Source organism: Salvelinus namaycush, chromosome 38 (assembly GCF_016432855.1).
Source record: "Salvelinus namaycush isolate Seneca chromosome 38, SaNama_1.0, whole genome shotgun sequence".
Classification (NCBI taxonomy): Eukaryota; Metazoa; Chordata; class Actinopteri; order Salmoniformes; family Salmonidae; genus Salvelinus; species Salvelinus namaycush.
This window is the reverse complement of record NC_052344.1, coordinates 17,115,953-17,135,085: the sequence shown is the minus strand read 5'-3', so window position 1 is coordinate 17,135,085 and position 19,133 is coordinate 17,115,953. Positions and strand designations below refer to the sequence as shown.

The 19,133-nt window shown below is 45.9% G+C and overlaps 1 protein-coding gene across 5 annotated transcripts in view; it reads right to left on the bottom strand.

The window, feature by feature from the left end:
- Positions 1-19,133, bottom strand: part of LOC120032155 (liprin-alpha-2-like) — a 278,259-nt gene that overhangs the window by 52,289 nt on the left and 206,837 nt on the right. For 4 of the 5 annotated variants that reach the window (XM_038978121.1, XM_038978122.1, XM_038978123.1 and 1 more), the window contains 4 exons: positions 18,442-18,516; positions 11,512-11,622; positions 5,620-5,841; positions 4,618-4,764 (listed from right to left, as the gene is read on the bottom strand). In XM_038978121.1, the coding sequence (XP_038834049.1) occupies positions 4,618-4,764; positions 5,620-5,841; positions 11,512-11,622; positions 18,442-18,516 (555 nt within the window). The remainder of the gene's footprint in view (positions 1-4,617; positions 4,765-5,619; positions 5,842-11,511; positions 11,623-18,441; positions 18,517-19,133) is intronic. The other variant, XM_038978125.1, reaches the window with a different exon arrangement.

The following is a 19,133-nucleotide window of genomic DNA, read 5'->3' as shown; positions in this document are numbered from 1 at the left end:
ACCACCTGAGCCACTGCCTGTTCACCCCGCTATCATCCAGAAGGCGAGGTCAGTACAGGTGCATCAAAGCAGGGACCGAGAGACTGAAAAACAGCTTCTATCTCAAGGCCATCAGACTGTTAAACAGCCACCACTAACATTGAGTGGCTGCTGCCAACATACTGACTCAACTCCAGCCACTTTAATAATGGAAAAATTGATGTAAAAAATGTATCATTAGCCACTTTAAACAATGCCACTTAATATAATGTTTACATACCCTACATTACTAATCTCATATATATATACTGTACTCTATACCATCTACTGCATCTTGCCATCTTTATGTAATACATGTATCACTAGCCACTTTAAACAATGCCACTTTTATATGTTTACATACCCTACATTACTCATCTCATATGTATATACTGTACTCTATACCATCTACTGCATCTTGCCATCTTTATGTAATACATGTATCACTAGCCACTTTAAACAATGCCACTTTTATATGTTTACATACCCTACATTACTCATCTCATATGTATATACTGTACTCTATACCATCTACTGCATCTTGCCTATGCCGTTCTATACCATCACTCATTCATATATCTTTATGTACATATTCTTCATCCCTTTACACTTGTGTGTATAAGGTAGTAGTTGTGAAATTGTTAGGTTAGATTACTCGTTGGTTATTACTGCATTGTCGGAACTAGAAGCACAAGCATTTCGCTACACTCGCATTAACATCTGCTAACCATGTGTATGTGACAAATACAATTTGATTTGTATGTGACAATAACATTTGATTTGATTTACTGTATGTATACACTGAAGTCATTCTATATCAGAACCACAGACAACCTTCCACTACATAGAGTATACATTAGGGATGTAATGATTCACCGATACACATCGGTCCCCTAATCAAATGTTTAAGATACGAGTGCATTGTTCCGCGGACCCTAAACCGATCCAAATGCAGGATGGATCGGTCAGAAATTCAATTCAATTCAATTCAAAAGTTACGAATCGCTGGTTCACTAAAATGTTTTGCTCATATTACATTCTATCTTCTGAAAATACCTCTCAGCTGATGCGTCCTCTCCTTCAGTGTCCAACTGCATTTAACTGTGTTGGCAGTCATTGATCTACAAGTCATTTTGCATGCTGAACAACCCCGGGCGATATCAGTAGCCTATAGTCAAACTGCGCACCGTTCCCAGTTTCGCAAACTGACCAGGGCGCCTGTTCCTGATCTTGCACATCTACGGGCACCTTCAGCATTCAAATGCTAAAATAGCTTGCGTGATATTAGGATTTATTCATTGAATGACAACCGCTGTCATTTGCTAGGTTATTGGTATCTTTGCGCTGTTGAAAATTGTTTTTTACTGGAATAAAATTCAACTACCGGAGACGTAACTCTCATCTGACTATACCTGCTGAACGGGTTTTACAATATATTTGATTTTGATTGTTCAGGTTCACCAACAGCAAAGGTTTTGGTAGTTCTGTTTTAAACATTCAGTGCATATGGTTATTGTTTCTTATATACAGGTAAAAAGTTGAAAATTTCATAACGAGGACAGAAATCACTTTGTGAGGCTCACTGCACGGCCGAAGCAAGAGGAGAACATAATCTCACTCCGTAAAAACACCATTCGATTTGGAGATGGGGGTGAAATCCAAAATTGTGCTGTATATTCATTGCCCATGTCATAGCTAATTTGTAAACGATACATATTGATACATTACTAGATCAAACACTTAATCTGCAAAAATGATAAGTTAATTAGTGGGTGATGGTGATTTCAGAATGAAAGTGGGGGGGACAAAAAACATTACCACCCCTAATCTGATAGTGGGGTGGCTCTGCTCAGGTGCCTTACATAGTACATACACCATAGACATACATCATTTACAAACAAACACACGTCAGATTAGACGGATTCAGCTCAGAGGCCCAGCTCGTTCCTATATCGTATTGGAGCCCGTATATCTAGATATGTATCAAATCGTATTGAAAGAGATAGATGCACACCCCTAGTATACATCATTTAAGGTACAGCAGTAGAGACAAAGTGAAACCTCTGTTTCCCTATGTCCCAGTCAATCTTCCTCCTGGCTCTGCTCAGTTTCAGGCTGTTCCATTTCCAGAGACTATTTGGCAGCTGTCTCCAACAGCAACAGAAGCTCCCGTCCCCCCCATAGCATCGGCCCTGGCAGCCCATACCCAGTAATTAGACATGAGTGGGCTAGGGTCCGTGGGGGGCCTGGAGGAGCCAGTCCAGGGCTCTCTGTGTGTGTCTCTCAGCTATACTGTGTATTTACTACTACTGTATGTATACACAGGCCCAGCACTCTACTGGCCTTGGGGGAAAAAACGACTCCCTGCATCCTCTCTCTCCATCCTTCCTTTAATCTCTCTGTCTCCCCTCTTTGTCCCTACTGAGTAACTCATCTTCAAAAGTCAGTGCCCAGGCACTGGGGCAGGGCCATCGGCGCGGCAACAAGAAAAACCAGATCAGCAGGGGTGGTGGTGTGATGTGAGTGCTAGGTCCATAGGAGGGTTTGGGGCTTCATTTTTGCATGCTCTGAGAATGCTGCTGGATGGAGTATCATTCAACTCTCATCCCTGGTTGGAGTTCGCAGTTAGACTTAGCCCAAATTTCCTAGTGGCAAGGGAATGAGTCAGGATGCCATTGGAAAGAACCTAAGGAACAATGACAAAGACAAACCAAGGGCAAACATTGGATTAGAAATGTACGTTTAGAAAATTGCACATGGAAATTGCTTATGGTTTATTTCCTTTTATAAACTGGGTGGTTCGAGCCCTGAATGCTGATTGGCTGACAGCCATGGTATACTGCCTGGCCGGTTCCCCTCTCTCCACTGGGATTCTCTGCCTCTAACCCAATTATGGGGGCTGAGTCACTGGCTTACTGGTGCTCTTCCATGCCGTCCCTAGGAGAGGTGCGTCACTTGAGTGGGTTGAGTCACTGACGTGATCTTCCTGTCCGGGTTGGCGCCCCCCCTTGAGTTTGTGCTGTGGGGGAGTCTTCGTGGGATATACTCGGCCTTGTCTCAGGGTAGTAGGTTGGTGGTTGAAGATATCCCTCTAGGGGTGTGGTGGCTGTGCCTAGGCAAAGTAGGTTGGGTTATATCCTGCCTGTTATATCCTGCCAGGGCCACAGTGTTTCCCGACCCGTCCTGTCTCAGCCTTGTCCCGGACCTGCTATTTTGGACTTTCTTCTGTACCGCACCTGCTGTCTCTAACTCTGAATGATCGGCTATGAAAAACAATCTGACATTTACTCCTGAGGTGCTGACCTGTTGCACCCTCTACAACCACTGTGATTATTATTATCTGACCCTGCTGGTCATATATGAACATTTGAACATCTTGGCCATGTTCTGTTATATTCTCCACCTGGCCACCCATCAGAGCCTGGTTCCTCTCTAGGTTTCTTCCTAGGTTCTGGCCTTTCTAGGGAGTTTTTCCTAGCCACTGTGCTTCTACATCTGCATTGTTTGCTGTTTGGGGTTTTAAGCTGATGTAAAAAGGGCCTTATAAATACATTTCATTGACTGATTGATTGTGTATATCAGACCATATATCACGGGTATGAGAAAACATGAACTTTTACTGCTTTAATAACGTTGGTAACCAGTTTATAATAGCAGTAAGGCACCTCAGGGGTTTGTGATATGTGGCCAATATACCACGGCTAAGGGCTGTATCCAGGCACTCCGCGTTGCGACGTACATAAGAACAGCCCTTAGCCATGGTATATTGGCCATATTCCACATCTCCTCGGGACTTATTGCTTAAATGTGCACAGAGTACTTTCTGTCTAGCAATGCGGATTCATGTGTGTGTGTGTATATGTGTGTGTTTTCTATAGCTTGGCTATTTTTTAATGAAAATCTATCTGCCTTGAGCTCAGCTGTTGGTGCTGTATCTGTGATTGCTCCCCCTCCTTAATCATAACATTATTCACAATACCAAATAACTCAGGCACAGCAACCATGCACATCCACCCACACAGCATCTTCAAGTAACTACAATAAAAATCCTGACCCATACGCAAATGACTCAGCTGGAGTTAAACACAATGTCAAGATGCTCTCTCGTTTCAGAATGTTAGAAACTCTTATTAATCAAAGACGAGAGTTATCCTTGATCACTACTGGCAACAAACGCTGTGTTATTCTCCAGATCGCAGTGGATTTAAGCAAATATGTATGCTATTGTAACTACGGTACTCCCTTAATGTAGAGAACGATCAGCCTCCTGAGCCCATGGAGATCTCCTTTAAACCAGAGACGCCAGATGGGATTGAGTTTTGTTAAACCAGAGACGCCAGATGGGATTGCGTTTTGCCTTAGCGATAACATGTACTAAAGGGTATGGTTTTTCTAGGTGGGTGGAACCCACGGTGGGGACACTTCTGATTCCTTCAGGGTTGTGACCCTAAAACCAAAGGTTTAAAGTGGGTCAGTGGGGACCACCGCTGTAGGTTAAAGTATCCCTCAGATGCTGATCTTAGTTCAGTGTTGTATCCCCCCCAGCTCCCCCACCACTCTAATGGTTAAAGTTAGGATTGGTGGAAGAGGGTAAGTGACCTGTCTGAGGAAGGCTTCCTTATTGGCCAGCTCATTCTCCAGTTTGTCGCTGATGTCGTGCAGGGAGGTGGACTCTCTCTGGGCGCTGAGGTACCGCTTCTCCAGAGTGACGATCCTCTCTTCCATGTCCTCCTTCTGACACATAGCCTGTAGTCACACACACACACACACGCACACACACAGATGTACACGTACAATGCACAGACACACAGAGTTGAGTACATTTCCTTCTCAACAGCACAAACAGTATCTCCCTAAATCTCCTACGGTTCATTTCCTGTATGGAGTCTCAGTGAGTGTGTGTATAGAGGGGAAGGAAATGTCCTCCAGCATTGTTATGATATAACACTGTTCTCAGATAGTGGCAATTACTTAGACAGGGCTGATAAAGGATCTAGCTGGATCTCACTCCCTGAGCCCAGCCTGCCATCATCATTAGCAACCAATATCAATCTCAACCAGGGCTAGCCGCTAGCTAGGTGGACCAAGAGCCAGGTCACATTCTGATTCACATCACTGGATAGACATTCAATTCTCCTCCAAATAAGAGGGGCCAGTGATTGTGTGACTATCATGGTCTGCCTATAGCACAGGACAGATGAGTAGAGACCATCTCTGAGTATCAATGTGTAGAAAGAAGCCTGGATACATTACTTTTCCAAGAACCATCCAGATTGTCTGAGGCAGTAACTCCTCTAAGTCATCAGAGAGGAGGTTGAGGGAGTGAATGCACATGTCCCTCATGCTTGTTAATGTATGTTCTCAACATCCCTAACTCTCAACTAACAGTGTGTGTGTGTGTGTGTGTGTGTGTGTGTGTGTGTGTGTGTGTGTGTGTGTGAGTGAGTGAGTGAGTGAGTGAGTGAGTGAGTGAGTGAGTGAGTGAGTGAGTGAGTGAGTGAGTGAGTGAGTGAGTGAGTGAGTGAGTGAGTGAGTGAGTGAGTGAGTGTGTCTCTCCTTAGAGAGTGGGTGCATCTCATTTGAATGTACCTCTCTCCTCACCTCTTTGATGTCCCTCTGGTACTTGGTACTCATCTCCTCTGTCTTGATGAGGTCCTTGCGCGCGGTGTCCAGCTCCTGCTCCACCTCGGAGACGCGGGACGACAGGGAAGACATGCGCTCCTTCATCTGGGCCAGCTCATAGTTCTGCTTCTCCAGCAGGTCCTGCAGCTCCACCACCTGGCCCGCCTCATGGGCCGACTCCATGGAGCCGTTGGACAGGCGCTGGAGGACCAGGGGGAGAGGGAATGAGAGAGAATGAGACATTTAACCAGAGGTTTTGACTCTTACTGTATCAACTCCATTTCCATTCAGTCCAATCAGGAGCTAAGTAAAGAATCATAAATCCTTATGAATTTCTAAATGGATTTCAAAATTGCTTTTCAGCTATTTCTGTTTTTTTGTGGATTGATTTAATTGAAATAATGGAATTGACCTTAACCTTGTCTACCAACTCAAAGGCTTTATGTCAGTTAGGTCCCATCACACAAAACTGTTTTAGCTAGCTGAATTGAAATGGATGAGGTGAAACAACATAATTTCCAGTCAAGCCTTCTGCAGTGAGTGGTGAAGTACAGGCTGAGAGGGCCTTGAATCAGACTAGATCCCTCTTCAGACCTCTGCATTTTCCAGTCGAGAGAGATAGCGTTAGCGCTCTAATACATTTAGCAGCTGGAGGTTGTTGGCCCCCTATTCTGGTTTTATTTCAGATGGACACACAGCCAGGGTGACGGAGGCACTATAAAGATTACTCCAGACTGCATTGAAGAGATTGGTTTGGTACTTGCATTAGGAATATGATTTGGTTTGACTCTGGGAGAGAGGGAGAGAGAGACACAGAGAGAGAGAGAGAGAGAGAGAGAGAAAGAGACACACAGAGAGGGGGAGAGGGAGACACAGAGAGAGAGAGAGAGAGAGAGAGAGAGAGAGAGAGAGAGAGAGAGAGAGAGAGAGAGAGAGAGAGAGAGGGAGACAGAGAGAGAGAGATAGAGAGACACAGAGAGAGGGGGAGTTATGTTTTTCTTTTCCTCTCCCTCTCTTTCTGTCTGTCTCTCCTCTCCCATCTCTCTTTCCCCTCTCTCTTTCTCCTTCATCCCCCCCCTCTCTCCCTCCTCTACCAATCCTCATGTATCAGGGCCAGCTGCCCGTCCATACCCATCCATCTGGCCATACAGCCCTAATTGGGCCTCTCTCCCTACTGCCTGTGATCAATGATTCACTGTGTAAGGCAACAGGTCCCATTAAATCAGCCCACTGGTTTTAATACCAACAAGTCTACTCAAGTCTACTCTCATAATGGACAAACTTTGGGATTTATCTTAGCTTGGCTTTTAGTGCAGGCTGGTTTGAGCTTTTCCCAGAGATAACAAGTTATACAGCCGGTTCTCGAAATAAAAACTTCATTGCGGCGTGTCTGAGAGTATACTCGTAAAGCCTGCAGGGGAGTTATCCAGTTGGGGATGAGGCGGACTTGACACTCGTAACAAAGCCTTTAGGAGGGATTGACATGGAGTTAAACATTGTTTCTCCATCGAGGCAGATTGATCTGGTAGGGAACAAGCTACTGTGTACTGTTTCCTTTTGCCAAATTAGACCCGTTTTATACGTCTAGCTGTCTACATATCACAGCAACTTCACAGCGCTGCTAAATTTCATGTCAGTAGCTTGGGCATGTCACTAAAAGCTAGCCTCACTTTGGTTTTATCGTTATCTTTTGAAATTGCAAACTGTAAAAGATTACCGCTATGGTTAAATCTTCTTGGTTTTAGTATTCAACAGGAAATAGTCTGAGTTTCGATCACTATATAATATTGAGGCCTTGACGGTTAGAAGTGCAGAAAAGTAGTTGATACTAAGAGTGAAGGGAAAGGCCATGGCTGTCTGACTGCACTAGCAGGCTCGTCAGGTAAAGCTAGCTCTATGCCCCGCGTCATGATGTGACCGGTTGGTTAATTCCGGCGCCACACGTGCACACAACACACACACACACACACCCCTCCACCTGTCACACGTGTGATGACAGCCTGACGACGACGTTAGCCTGTGTGTTCACTCTACTCCAACACCCTTCTACCCAGGAGCAGTGAGACGGAGAGGAGGGCTCTAACCCGCAACCCGGGAGGAAGTAGCCCTGCAGATCATCCGTGTCACTACCTCTGGATGGAAGCTTAACGAGGCTGCCATGACTACCTCTGGATGGAACCTTAACGAGGCTGCCATGACTACCTCTGGATGGAACCTTAACGAGGCTGCCATGACTACCTCTGGATGGAACCTTAAAGAGGCTGCCATGACTACCTCTGGATGGAACCTTAAAGAGGCTGCCATGACTACCTCTGGATGGAAGCTTAACGAGGCTGCCATGACTACCTCTGGATGGAAGCTTAACTTCTTGCCACTATAGGGGGTGCTGTTTCACATTAGCATAATTTCCTCTACAGATTAAACGGCTTCCTACTCAATTCTTGCTCGTACAATATGCATATTATTATTATTATTGGATAGAAAACACTCTCTAGTTTCTATAGCCGTTGGAATTTTGTCTCTGAGTGAAACAGAACTCAATCTACAGCACTTTTCATGATAGGGAGTCAGATTTCAGACATCTTGGCACCTGATCTGGAGTCAGTTTAAAGGTCCGTGTAAATGCTATGGAGAAACAGACACTTCTTACGTCTTCCCCTGGATGTCAGTGCGTGATGACGCTTTGAATGGAGTCGATTGCGCAATCAGGGGCTGTATAAAACAGCAAATACCGGAAGTAGCTTCCCTTTGCTGCCTGCGCCTTGCGCGCGAAGGACATCGGACTCGCCTCCTTCCAAGCTTTAGTTTAGCCAGTAATATTTCTCTGGTCATGTTTTTACTCGTTAGAGGTGTTAAAAACATCATAAGGTAGTTAATTTAAACCGTTTTATAGCAATTTATATCCGTTTAGTGCGATTTTGAGGCATTTATTTCTGAGACACTTTGAACCGCTGGGCACGTTTCCAGTTCATGCCGAACGTTAGTGGGCATTTCCACATGGCAAGAGGACAGCTTTCGACCAAAAGACGATTAGACCCAAGAAAGGATTCTTTGCCCAAGATTCTGATGGAAGAACAGCTCACAGTAAGAACAATTTATGATGATAAATCGTGTTTCTGTCGAAAAATGTTAAACGCTTATGGCGCCATTTTGTTTTGTATAGCTTCGCTTGGCGCAACCTGTATTGAAAAGTAAGGATAATTTAAAAAATGTAAATCAGCGATTGCATTAAGAACTAATTTGTCTTTCGATTCCTGTCAACCCTGTATTTTTTAGTCAAGTATATGATTAGCTTTTGATTAAACTAGATCACTCAAAGATGGCGACCGACATTTCCAGGCTTGTTTTGCTACTATTTTCATTGTATAACCACGGTTTTTTATGGCTAAATATGCACATTTTCGAACAAACTCTATATGTATGTTGTAATATGATGTTACATGAGTGTCATCGGAAGAATTCTGAGAAGGTTAGTGAAAAAATGTATATATTTTGGCGATGATACGATATCGCTCTCTTTGGCTTGAATTCATGCTGGGGTAACGTTTGCATATGTGGTATGCTAATATAACGATTTATTGTGTTTTCGCCGTAAAACACTTAGAAAATCTGAAATGTTGTCTGAATTCACAAGATCTGTGTCTTTCCATTGCTATGTGCTGTGTATTTTTAAGAAATGTTTTATGATGAGTAAATTGGTAATACAAGTTGCTCTCTGTAGTAATTCTAGTCGCTTTGGTGAGATTTGTGATGGTGGCTGCAATGGCAAACTATGATTTATACCTGAAATATGCACATTTTTCTAACAAAACCTATCCTATACCATAAATATGTTATCAGACTGTCATCTGATGAGGTTTTTTCTTGGTTAGTGGCTATCAATATCTTAGTTTAGCCGAATTGGTGATAGCTACTGGTGTTGAGAAAAAATGGTGGACAAAGAAAAATGGTGTCTTTTGCTAACGTGTTTAGCTAATAGATTTACATATTGTGTCTTCCCTGTAAAACATTTTAAAAATCTGAAATGGTGGCTTTATTCACAAGATCTGTATCTTTCATTAGGTGTCTTGGACTTGTGATTTAATGATATTTAGATGCTACTATTTAATTGTGACGCTATGCTAGCGATGCTAATCAGTGTGGGGGGGGGTGGGGGGTGATCCCGGATCCGGGGTTGAGGCTCGGTAAAGGTTAACGAGGCTGCCATGACTACCTCTGGATGGAACCTTAACGAGGCTGCCATGACTACCTCTGGATGGAACCTTAACGAGGCTGCCATGACTACCTCTGGATGGAACCTTAACGAGGCTGCCATGACTACCTCTGGATGGAACCTTAACGAGGCTGCCATGACTACCTCTGGATGGAACCTTAACGAGGCTGCCATGACTACCTCTGGATGGAACCTTAACGAGGCTGCCATGACTACCTCTGGATGGAACCTTAAAGAGGCTGCCATGACTACCTCTGGATGGAACCTTAACGAGGCTGCCATGACTACCTCTGGATGGAACCTTAACGAGGCTGCCATGACTACCTCTGGATGGAACCTTAACGAGGCTGCCATGACTACCTCTGGATGGAACCTTAACGAGGCTGCCATGACTACCTCTGGATGGAAGCTTAACGAGGCTGCCATGACTACCTCTGGATGGAACCTTAACGAGGCTGCCATGACTACCTCTGGATGGAACCTTAACGAGGCTGCCATGACTACCTCTGGATGGAAGCTTAACGAGGCTGCCATGACTACCTCTGGATGGAAGCTTAACGAGGCTGCCATGACTACCTCTGGATGGAAGCTTAACGAGGCTGCCATGACTACCTCTGGATGGAAGCTTAACGAGGCTGCCATGACTACCTCTGGATGGAACCTTAACGAGGCTGCCATGACTACCTCTGGATGGAAGCTTAACGAGGCTGCCATGACTACCTCTGGATGGAAGCTTAACGAGGCTGCCATGACTACCTCTGGATGGAACCTTAAAGAGGCTGCCATGACTACCTCTTCAAACCTCAGCATGGTGACAGTGAGTGACTCCCCTCTCACTAACCCCAAGGAGGGTGTGTGTGACGGGGAGTTTCAACCTTCCAACCACCCTCATCCCCACCCCCCTATTCTGCAGAATGACAGTCCACAGACAGCTTTCGCCCAGTCAGGCTCAACTGAATCGTACACTCCTGACAATGCGTCCCCATCACGAGGTGCAGCTCATCCACGAGCCTAGAGATGATGAGAGCTAGAATTCAATTGTCATTGATGTCTCTGTTTGTTGTTCTGCAGTAGCAGTCTCTATGAGACTAAGACTGTTGATTTCTGCATTCTAAGTGCTGTATTGATATCTGAGAGGATTGGGAAATTCTCTACGCTTTGACTGCTCAAGGTACTGTGTTTCACTCTGGTCTGACTAATCATGGAAGTGTGGATGCATTATGGGACATTTGATCTCGGACCACTTGTATGCAGATGTATTCAGAAGTATGGGCGCTCCAGTATAATGGAATCTGGTGGGGTCATGCACAGTACACATCACCTGATTGTGGGTGTCCTCCACGCTGCCTAGCTGGCTGCTCAAAGACACTGTGCTGACAGTGAAGGCCTGTATCTATCGAGCTAGTGAAATGATAACATGCTTGATACCACGATGATACTGATAACACAGACTATGAATGGACAACTGTGTTGAAACAATGAAAATGGTGGTTGAAAAGTATATATATCCGACATGTTTACGTTGATGTGAAAACTGAAATGTTGAGTGTTAGCCCTGTCAACGTAATGATAGTAACACATGAGATAAATAATCAACAATAAAAAGCCGTGGATATTGACAGAGAAAAAAAAGGATAGTAAACGCAATGGACGCCCACCTTGCTATGTACCTTCTGGCTGGCATCAGTGCCCTCCAGTATGTCCTCTGACCCGTCCCCCGACGCCACCTTCCTCTGGATGTGGGCATTCTGCTCCCGTAAGGCCACAATCTGCAGAGAGGGACACAGGACAGAGATTAATACACAGGTCTAGAATAATACAGCAGAGATCAGCCTAGCTGTCAATCACACATGCAGGCACACGCACATGTGCGTATGCACACGCACATAGCACACAAACGTGCACGCAGACACAGATATGCACACACACACAATTGTCAGCTCCAGCCAGGCATGTCCTGTCAGTGCCCGAGGGGAATAAAACTGATGCGCAAATGTATTAAGGTCAAGGGTCAGGATCTCATTCACTTTCCAAAACACAAACAACCTAAAGATTTACTCAACGACCGCTAACAGGTTATTTCCTACTGTTACAGCTTGTCTGTGTAGAGATTTCTGGAACATTACGCTGCCAGCGAAGTCATTTTAAGTCTAGGTATTAACGTGATCACTGTGATTATCGGCGAACCCCTCCTCTCTCTCTCTATCACCTGAAGAATCTGGTGTTCACTCTTAATCACATTGCCAGGGGCTACAAAGCAGTGACACGACAAGCATAATGAGGCTTTTCCCTGACAGGGACGGCTGATTAGGACTTTCTGAGGGGGAGGAAGGGGGGAAATAGCCGGGTAGAGACACTGTTATAATTGTCCAAATTGTTGGGACTATAACCTATTCTTGGACAGCACAAACAGCATGGTATGCATTCCTTTATGGAGCCCCCTCACTTCTAATGCCCTTTTACACCATCGCTAACGACAAGTGACAGCAATACCAGGGAGACTACATGATGCCTGTAGGGTCCGCCTTCAGAGAAACCTCCCAGACCTTGAAACTAGGAGGAGACAGTCATTGTTTTATGATGTGCTAACCATATATCTTGTTTTGCATAACTGTCATATTTTTGTGTGTGAAAATATTTGTTCAAAAGCCGTGATTTTACTGTATGACAACTCCATGTCATTGTCATAAATACCTGTAGCCTGTCACTATGCTTTCCAGAGACCTCATCCAGTACACAGTAAAATACTGTGTGCTTTGAATGAGTGTGCTCACTATCCATTATTATGTAATGAGCACAGACATTGCCAGATTTACCATAAAGAACAGACCCAGCTGGGAGGCAGACAGGGTATGGTAGTGTGATTAAAATGACAGCATGCTGCTATTACCACTGATCACAGGATATTTTTAGGCTTTAATCTCAGGATTTCATCTGGATTTAGGAAACAAACCGACCTTGTTTCCCCCATCGGAGACGTCAATATTATGACGCCAATGAGAGAGAGAAGAATCCAGGAAGGATAGTGTAGCAGCCTATGACAGTCATGAATCTACTGTATAATACTCTATTTTGCTAAACATGGCAATACATCATACTACTGTACAGACTGAGTGCTGCAATAGGGCCTTCCAGTCCTGATCGGTAAAAGCCAGACACTATATCAGTGTTACTGTTATTGGAATGCCATCTCTGTCTACAATAAATAATTTAAGCCTGAATATTTGTTGGACACTTCCCATTTGTGGGAATCCCAGATCTATGACTTGGCTGTGTCTGCACCCCGGAGAGACCGACATAATTACATTTCTCAGAAGAAGGCGATGACATCACAATAAAACAACACAGCGAGAGAATCCAATACGGTTGCCAAGTGTTTCACCAACCGCTCCAGTTGAGCTGCGTTCAAGACTTAGAGGGCATTCAATGACACCTCCATCAATAAACAATGATTGATGTGAAAATGCGACACATAACTGCCTCTGCCACCGTGGTCAGAAATAGCCTTATAGCTATACAACTATAAAACACCACTTTTTACAGCACAGATGGAGGCACTCACTAGATGCAAGTATTACATTATTTTCATTCTAAGAGGGCAAAGGGCAGGGAGGGATTATTCCACAATTACAATGGAGGATTCCCTTTACATTAAGCCTCGACAACATCCCAGCACGGGGTTTGAGATTTCATCCACAGATAGTGGATTTGCTTGCTGTTGCATATTGCTGCCTCTCTCTCCCCCCCTCTTTATCTCACTCCATTCTTTTAATGAGGTGTGCAATTACACCTCCTTATGTTTTGGCCGGAGCATTGGGGTGCGTCTGTCATTTATCATTTACAGAGATCAAACAGTCGGATCTCGGCATTCTCTTGCACACACACACAGGCACACACACACACACACACACACACACACACACACACACACACACACACACACACACACACACACACACACACACACACACACACACACACACACACACACACACACACACACACACACACACACACACACACATACAGGATAACAAATGATAGACTGAGCCATGCTGCTATGGCTGCTCTCAAATTAGAAAAATTTGAAGTTTACTGAAGCAAATTGAAAGTGGCCATCTTTCCCTTCGATGAAGTACTAGTTCATCTCAACTCATCAAAGCCCAGGAGACAGAGACATCAGAGACACCAGGAGACACCAGGAGACATCAGAAACACCAGGAGACATCAGGAGACATCAGAAACACCAGGATACATCAGAGACACCAGGAGACACCAGGAGACATCAGAAACACCAGGAGACATCAGAGACACCAGGAGACACCAGGAGACATCAGAAACACCAGGAGACATCAGAGACACCAGGAGACACCAGAGACACCAGGAGACACCAGGAGACATCAGAGACGCCAGGAGACATCAGAAACACCAGGAGACATCAGAAACACCAGGAGCCATCAGAAACACCAGGAGACATCAGAGACACCAGAGACACCAGGAGACACCAGGAGACATCAGAGACGCCAGGAGACATCAGAAACACCAGGAGACACCAGGAGACGCCAGGAAACATCAGAAACACCAGGAGACACCAGGACATACCAGGAGACATCAGCGACACCAAGAGACACCAGGAGACATCAGAGACACCAGGAGACACCAGAAACACCAGGATACACTAGGAGACACCAGGAGCCATCAGAAACACCAGGACACACCAGGACATACCAGGAGACATCAGAGACACCAGGAGACATCATAGACACCAGGAGACATCAGAGACACCAGGAGACACCAGAAACACCAGGATACACTAGGAGACGCCAGGAGCCATCAGAAACACCAGGAGACACCAGGACATACCAGGAGACATCAGAGACACCAGGAGACATCATAGACACCAGGAGACATCAGAGACACCAGGAGACACCAGAGACACCAGGAGACACCAGGATACATCAGAGACGCCAGGAGACATCAGAAACACCAGGAGACACCAGGAGACATCAGAGACGCCAGGAGACATCAGAAACACCAGGAGACACCAGAACATACCAGGAGACACCAGGAGACACCAGAAACACCAGGAGACACCAGGACATACCAGGAGACATCAGAGACACCAGGAGACATCAGAGACACCAGGAGACACCAGGAGACACCAGGAGACATCAGAGACACCAGGAGACACCAGAGACATCAGAGATACCAGGAGACATCAGAGACACCAGGAGACATCAGAGACATCAGGAGACACCAGGAGACATCATAGACACTAGGAGACATCATAGACACCAGGAGACACCAGAAACACCAGGAGACACCAGGACATACCAGGAGACATCAGAGACACCAGGAGACATCAGAGACACCAGGAGACATCAAAGACACCAGGAGAGATCATAGACACCAGGAGACACCAGGAGACATCAGAGACACCAGGAGACACCAGAGACATCAGAGATACCAGGAGACATCAGAGACACCAGGAGACATCAGAGACATCAGGAGACACCAGGAGACATCATAGACACCAGGATAGATCATAGACACCAGGAGACACTAGGAGACATCATAGACACCAGGAGACATCAGAGACATCAGAGACACCAGGAGACATCAGAGACACCAGGAGACATCAGAGACACCAGGAGACAGTGCCACAGCTAAACAGAAAGGTGCTGTCTTCCAAACTCCTATCCCTCACAATTTCTTAATCTTCCCTAACTCCCTTCATCTCCACCTCTCTGAGAAGTAATGGTCTGTTTTAGTGTGAAGGAGCAAAAGGAGATTGGACAGGAAAGTGACGTGAAATCTCTTGGTGTACAAGATTGATTTGGTGGAGCCTTGGAGCCTGGAGTAGGTTGCTGTATGCGGCAATGCCTCTGAATTAAGATCAGTCACACACAAAGGCACACACACACACAAAGGCACACACACACACAAAGGCACACACACACACACACACACACACACACACACACACACACACACACACACACACACACACACACACACAAACACACACACACAAACACACATACACACACACACAAAGACACACACACACACACACACACACACACACACACACACACACACACACACACACACACACACACACACACACACACACACACACACACACACACACACACACACACACACACACACACACACACACACACACACAAACACACACAAACACTTGGGACCTGTTGACTTGAATCTTATAGCACCGGTTCATTTTTCACTGTATAGAGTGGGTGACACCTTGGGGATTCCCTCTAGAATTCCAACCAGGAAATGAATAAGAGAGACCGGATAACATAAAGTAACATAGGTTTCAGTCTCTCTCTCACACAACAGCCTTTGTAGGATCTTACGCAGGTTGGATTGGTCCCTTGGTGGTGGACCAAGCCCAGAGGCCCCAGAGGTTTCGCGGGGAATTTATCAACCTCCTGACACATTCTACAGAATGTCACGGATCCCTCCGGAACTTTCATTACGCACACCTGGCTCCTATTCCCAGTGATTAGTAATTGTATACGTGTGTCCTTGGTTTACCATTGTCCTGTCGATTATTCATACAATGTCCGTTGGTTCGTTTGAGTACCTGTGCTGTGTGTTTTGGCTTTCGTGCCATTGTGGATTGCGCAGATGATTACGGGTCTCGTCCCGAGGTACTCCTCGCTCTTTTGTTTGGGTTTCAACCCTGTGTTTTGTGACGTGTTTGTTTGGTCTTCGTCCCCGTGCCTTTACACGGCACGCCGTCATTTGGATATAATATAAAGAACTATTAGGCATTGCTGCGCCTGTCTCCTCATTCATTCATACCGACGGGACACTGAATCTACTCCCATTCCATTTAAGTGAGCCGGGTCTGTATTAAAAACAATTGCACTATTTATTTAACTCTAAATTGAAACAACAAGATATCAGCTCTGAGAGAGTACGCACAATAGAAGTCAAATCTGGAACACTTAAACACCTGAGACTGAGAGGTCAAATCTGGAACACTTAAAAACCTGAGCCTGAGAGGTCAAATCTGGACCACTTAAACACCTGAGACTGAGAGGTCGTAGGTCATCTCTGTCATCAGGCAGTGCAGCTCCCTATGGGAGGCTCCAGGATTGCAGGTGGTGTTATCTGCAGACTGGAGCCCCAGAGGAGGGTGACTCGAGGCAGATCTCCATCCCAAATCAATTAACAGTCTGGAGCTGGTGCAGGCAGCCACTGGAACCCAACGTCTTCCCCGGAGGCTCTGACGTGTGGAAGTGTGGACGTTTCTATTCAGCAGTGCTTATTTAACCACAGCCTCCATCACCGAGCCTCAGCACCCACTCACTCAGATGACTGTCTCACCATGACACAGCAGAAAGTTAACCATGTATCCACTGTAGTGAAATGAAGTATAGTCACACTATTTAATCAAATAAAGACCTCTGTCTCGACTCAGTAAAATATCTGTTGAGGCGCAACACTGTACTTGGTTAAGCGAATGAGATGCACTTTACACTGCATGTCTATGGCTCAAACGTAGCCTCATACAAGCAGCCTGATCTCGCGAGCTTACATAATTGATTCACTACACGGGTACAGGAGCGGTCATCAGTCTGGTAATACTAGGCTAACTCAAAGTGAAAGATATCGCCATCTCACTCCTCTCATCCCCTCACTCCATCCCCAGCTTTACTTGTTTTCTATAGCCGGGCAGATCAGTCTTTGACCCGGGTTTCATCTCACCTCCTAAGGCCTGTTTGGCTGGTAGAGCAGCATTTTAAAATCTCTCTCTCTCGCCCTCCCTCTCCCCCTCTCTCTCCCGCCCTGTCCCCCTTATCCCTTCCTGGCCGTGTCAGTTGTGCTTTGATCAGCCACCCCCGTCCACTGCTCATTACAGACTGGAGGCAGTTCTGATGCAGGTAGAGCAGCTGTTTAATCACAGCTCCTTCCATGCACTCTCTCCTCCTGTATCTATATTTTCCCACCCCCTGTAGCATCTCTCTCCCTACCTCTCACTCCCTCACTGCCCATGTCTTCCACCATTATCTTTCTCTCTTCCTCTTTTTGACTACTGTACCTTTCATGCTCCTTCTTTCATCTCATTTCCTCCCTCGTTCACTGACGCTTACCTCTCTCCCCCCTTTCCTTCCTCTCTCCCACACTCTCCCACTCTCTCTCTCTCCCCCACTCTCTCCACCTCTCTCCCTCCCTCCCTCTCGCAGTGCAGAGTGGTTAATTTGGCTCCGGTAGAGCGTCAGCCGGAGGGCTCCTCTCAGCTGGAACATGACCATCTGCCCTGGCAGAGACTGGCAGAGAGAGAATGGGGGCAGACGCGTTACGCCACCCTGCTAACGCCACGGGCCAGCTCTCATCTGTCAACGCCATACTTCACCCTATCACACTCCATCTTAAGACAGAATGACTAGCCCCTGAATAGGAGTCCTCCTAAGTAGAACTGTCAACATCAAACTACTTTCAAAGTTGACTAAAACATGAACAAATTCCTGTCTAAGGCTGATGAAATGAATAGAACAGACGTCTCAGTCAGCGCACCTGTGGAAATGATGCTGTGACACGTTTCTCACCTCCTGGTTGGCTGATGTTAGCTCCTCCTCCAATGCAGAGACCCTCTCTAGCGACACCCGCAGTCTCTCCCTCACCTGAGGAAAACAAAACACAACCCGCCATGAGTGGGTAACTGTACACAACCTCTGGTAGGACCTTACCATGGAGCTCTTCTCAGCAGTTAATGAGCTCTCAGATAAATAGTGTTGGAGACAACAGTGAGATATGCCTATTTATCTCCCTCAAAGGGGGTGAATGTATGACTTACTCTGCCTTCCTCTATGTACCATGTTCAGGTATTTGTCATGCTACTGATGGAGCAATTACTGGTGAGCTCTGTGGTGCTCCATGGCCGGGGCTGTGGCCCGCTAGGATCAAGGCATCTCTCAGGAGGCTCCTAGCCTGGATTACAGGGCAGTCATCCCCCCTCCCTCCCTCTCCTCCTCCAGACAGCCCAGCAACACACAGACAGATCGTCGCAGGGCAGAAAACATCCCGTGAATCAAAAACGGATTTTATTCCCTAGTCCAGCGGCCAGGAGAGACGCATTATAAATGATAGGGTCTGTTGTGGAGGGTAGAATAGATTACAGTAGCCGGCGTGACATTTGACAGAGGGCTGAGGCCATCAATCAACAGGCCTGAGGCAGAGCAGAGGCTGGGGCCAGTGGGAGGGCAGGTGGTTGTGGTGGTGACTTATGCCAAAACAAAGA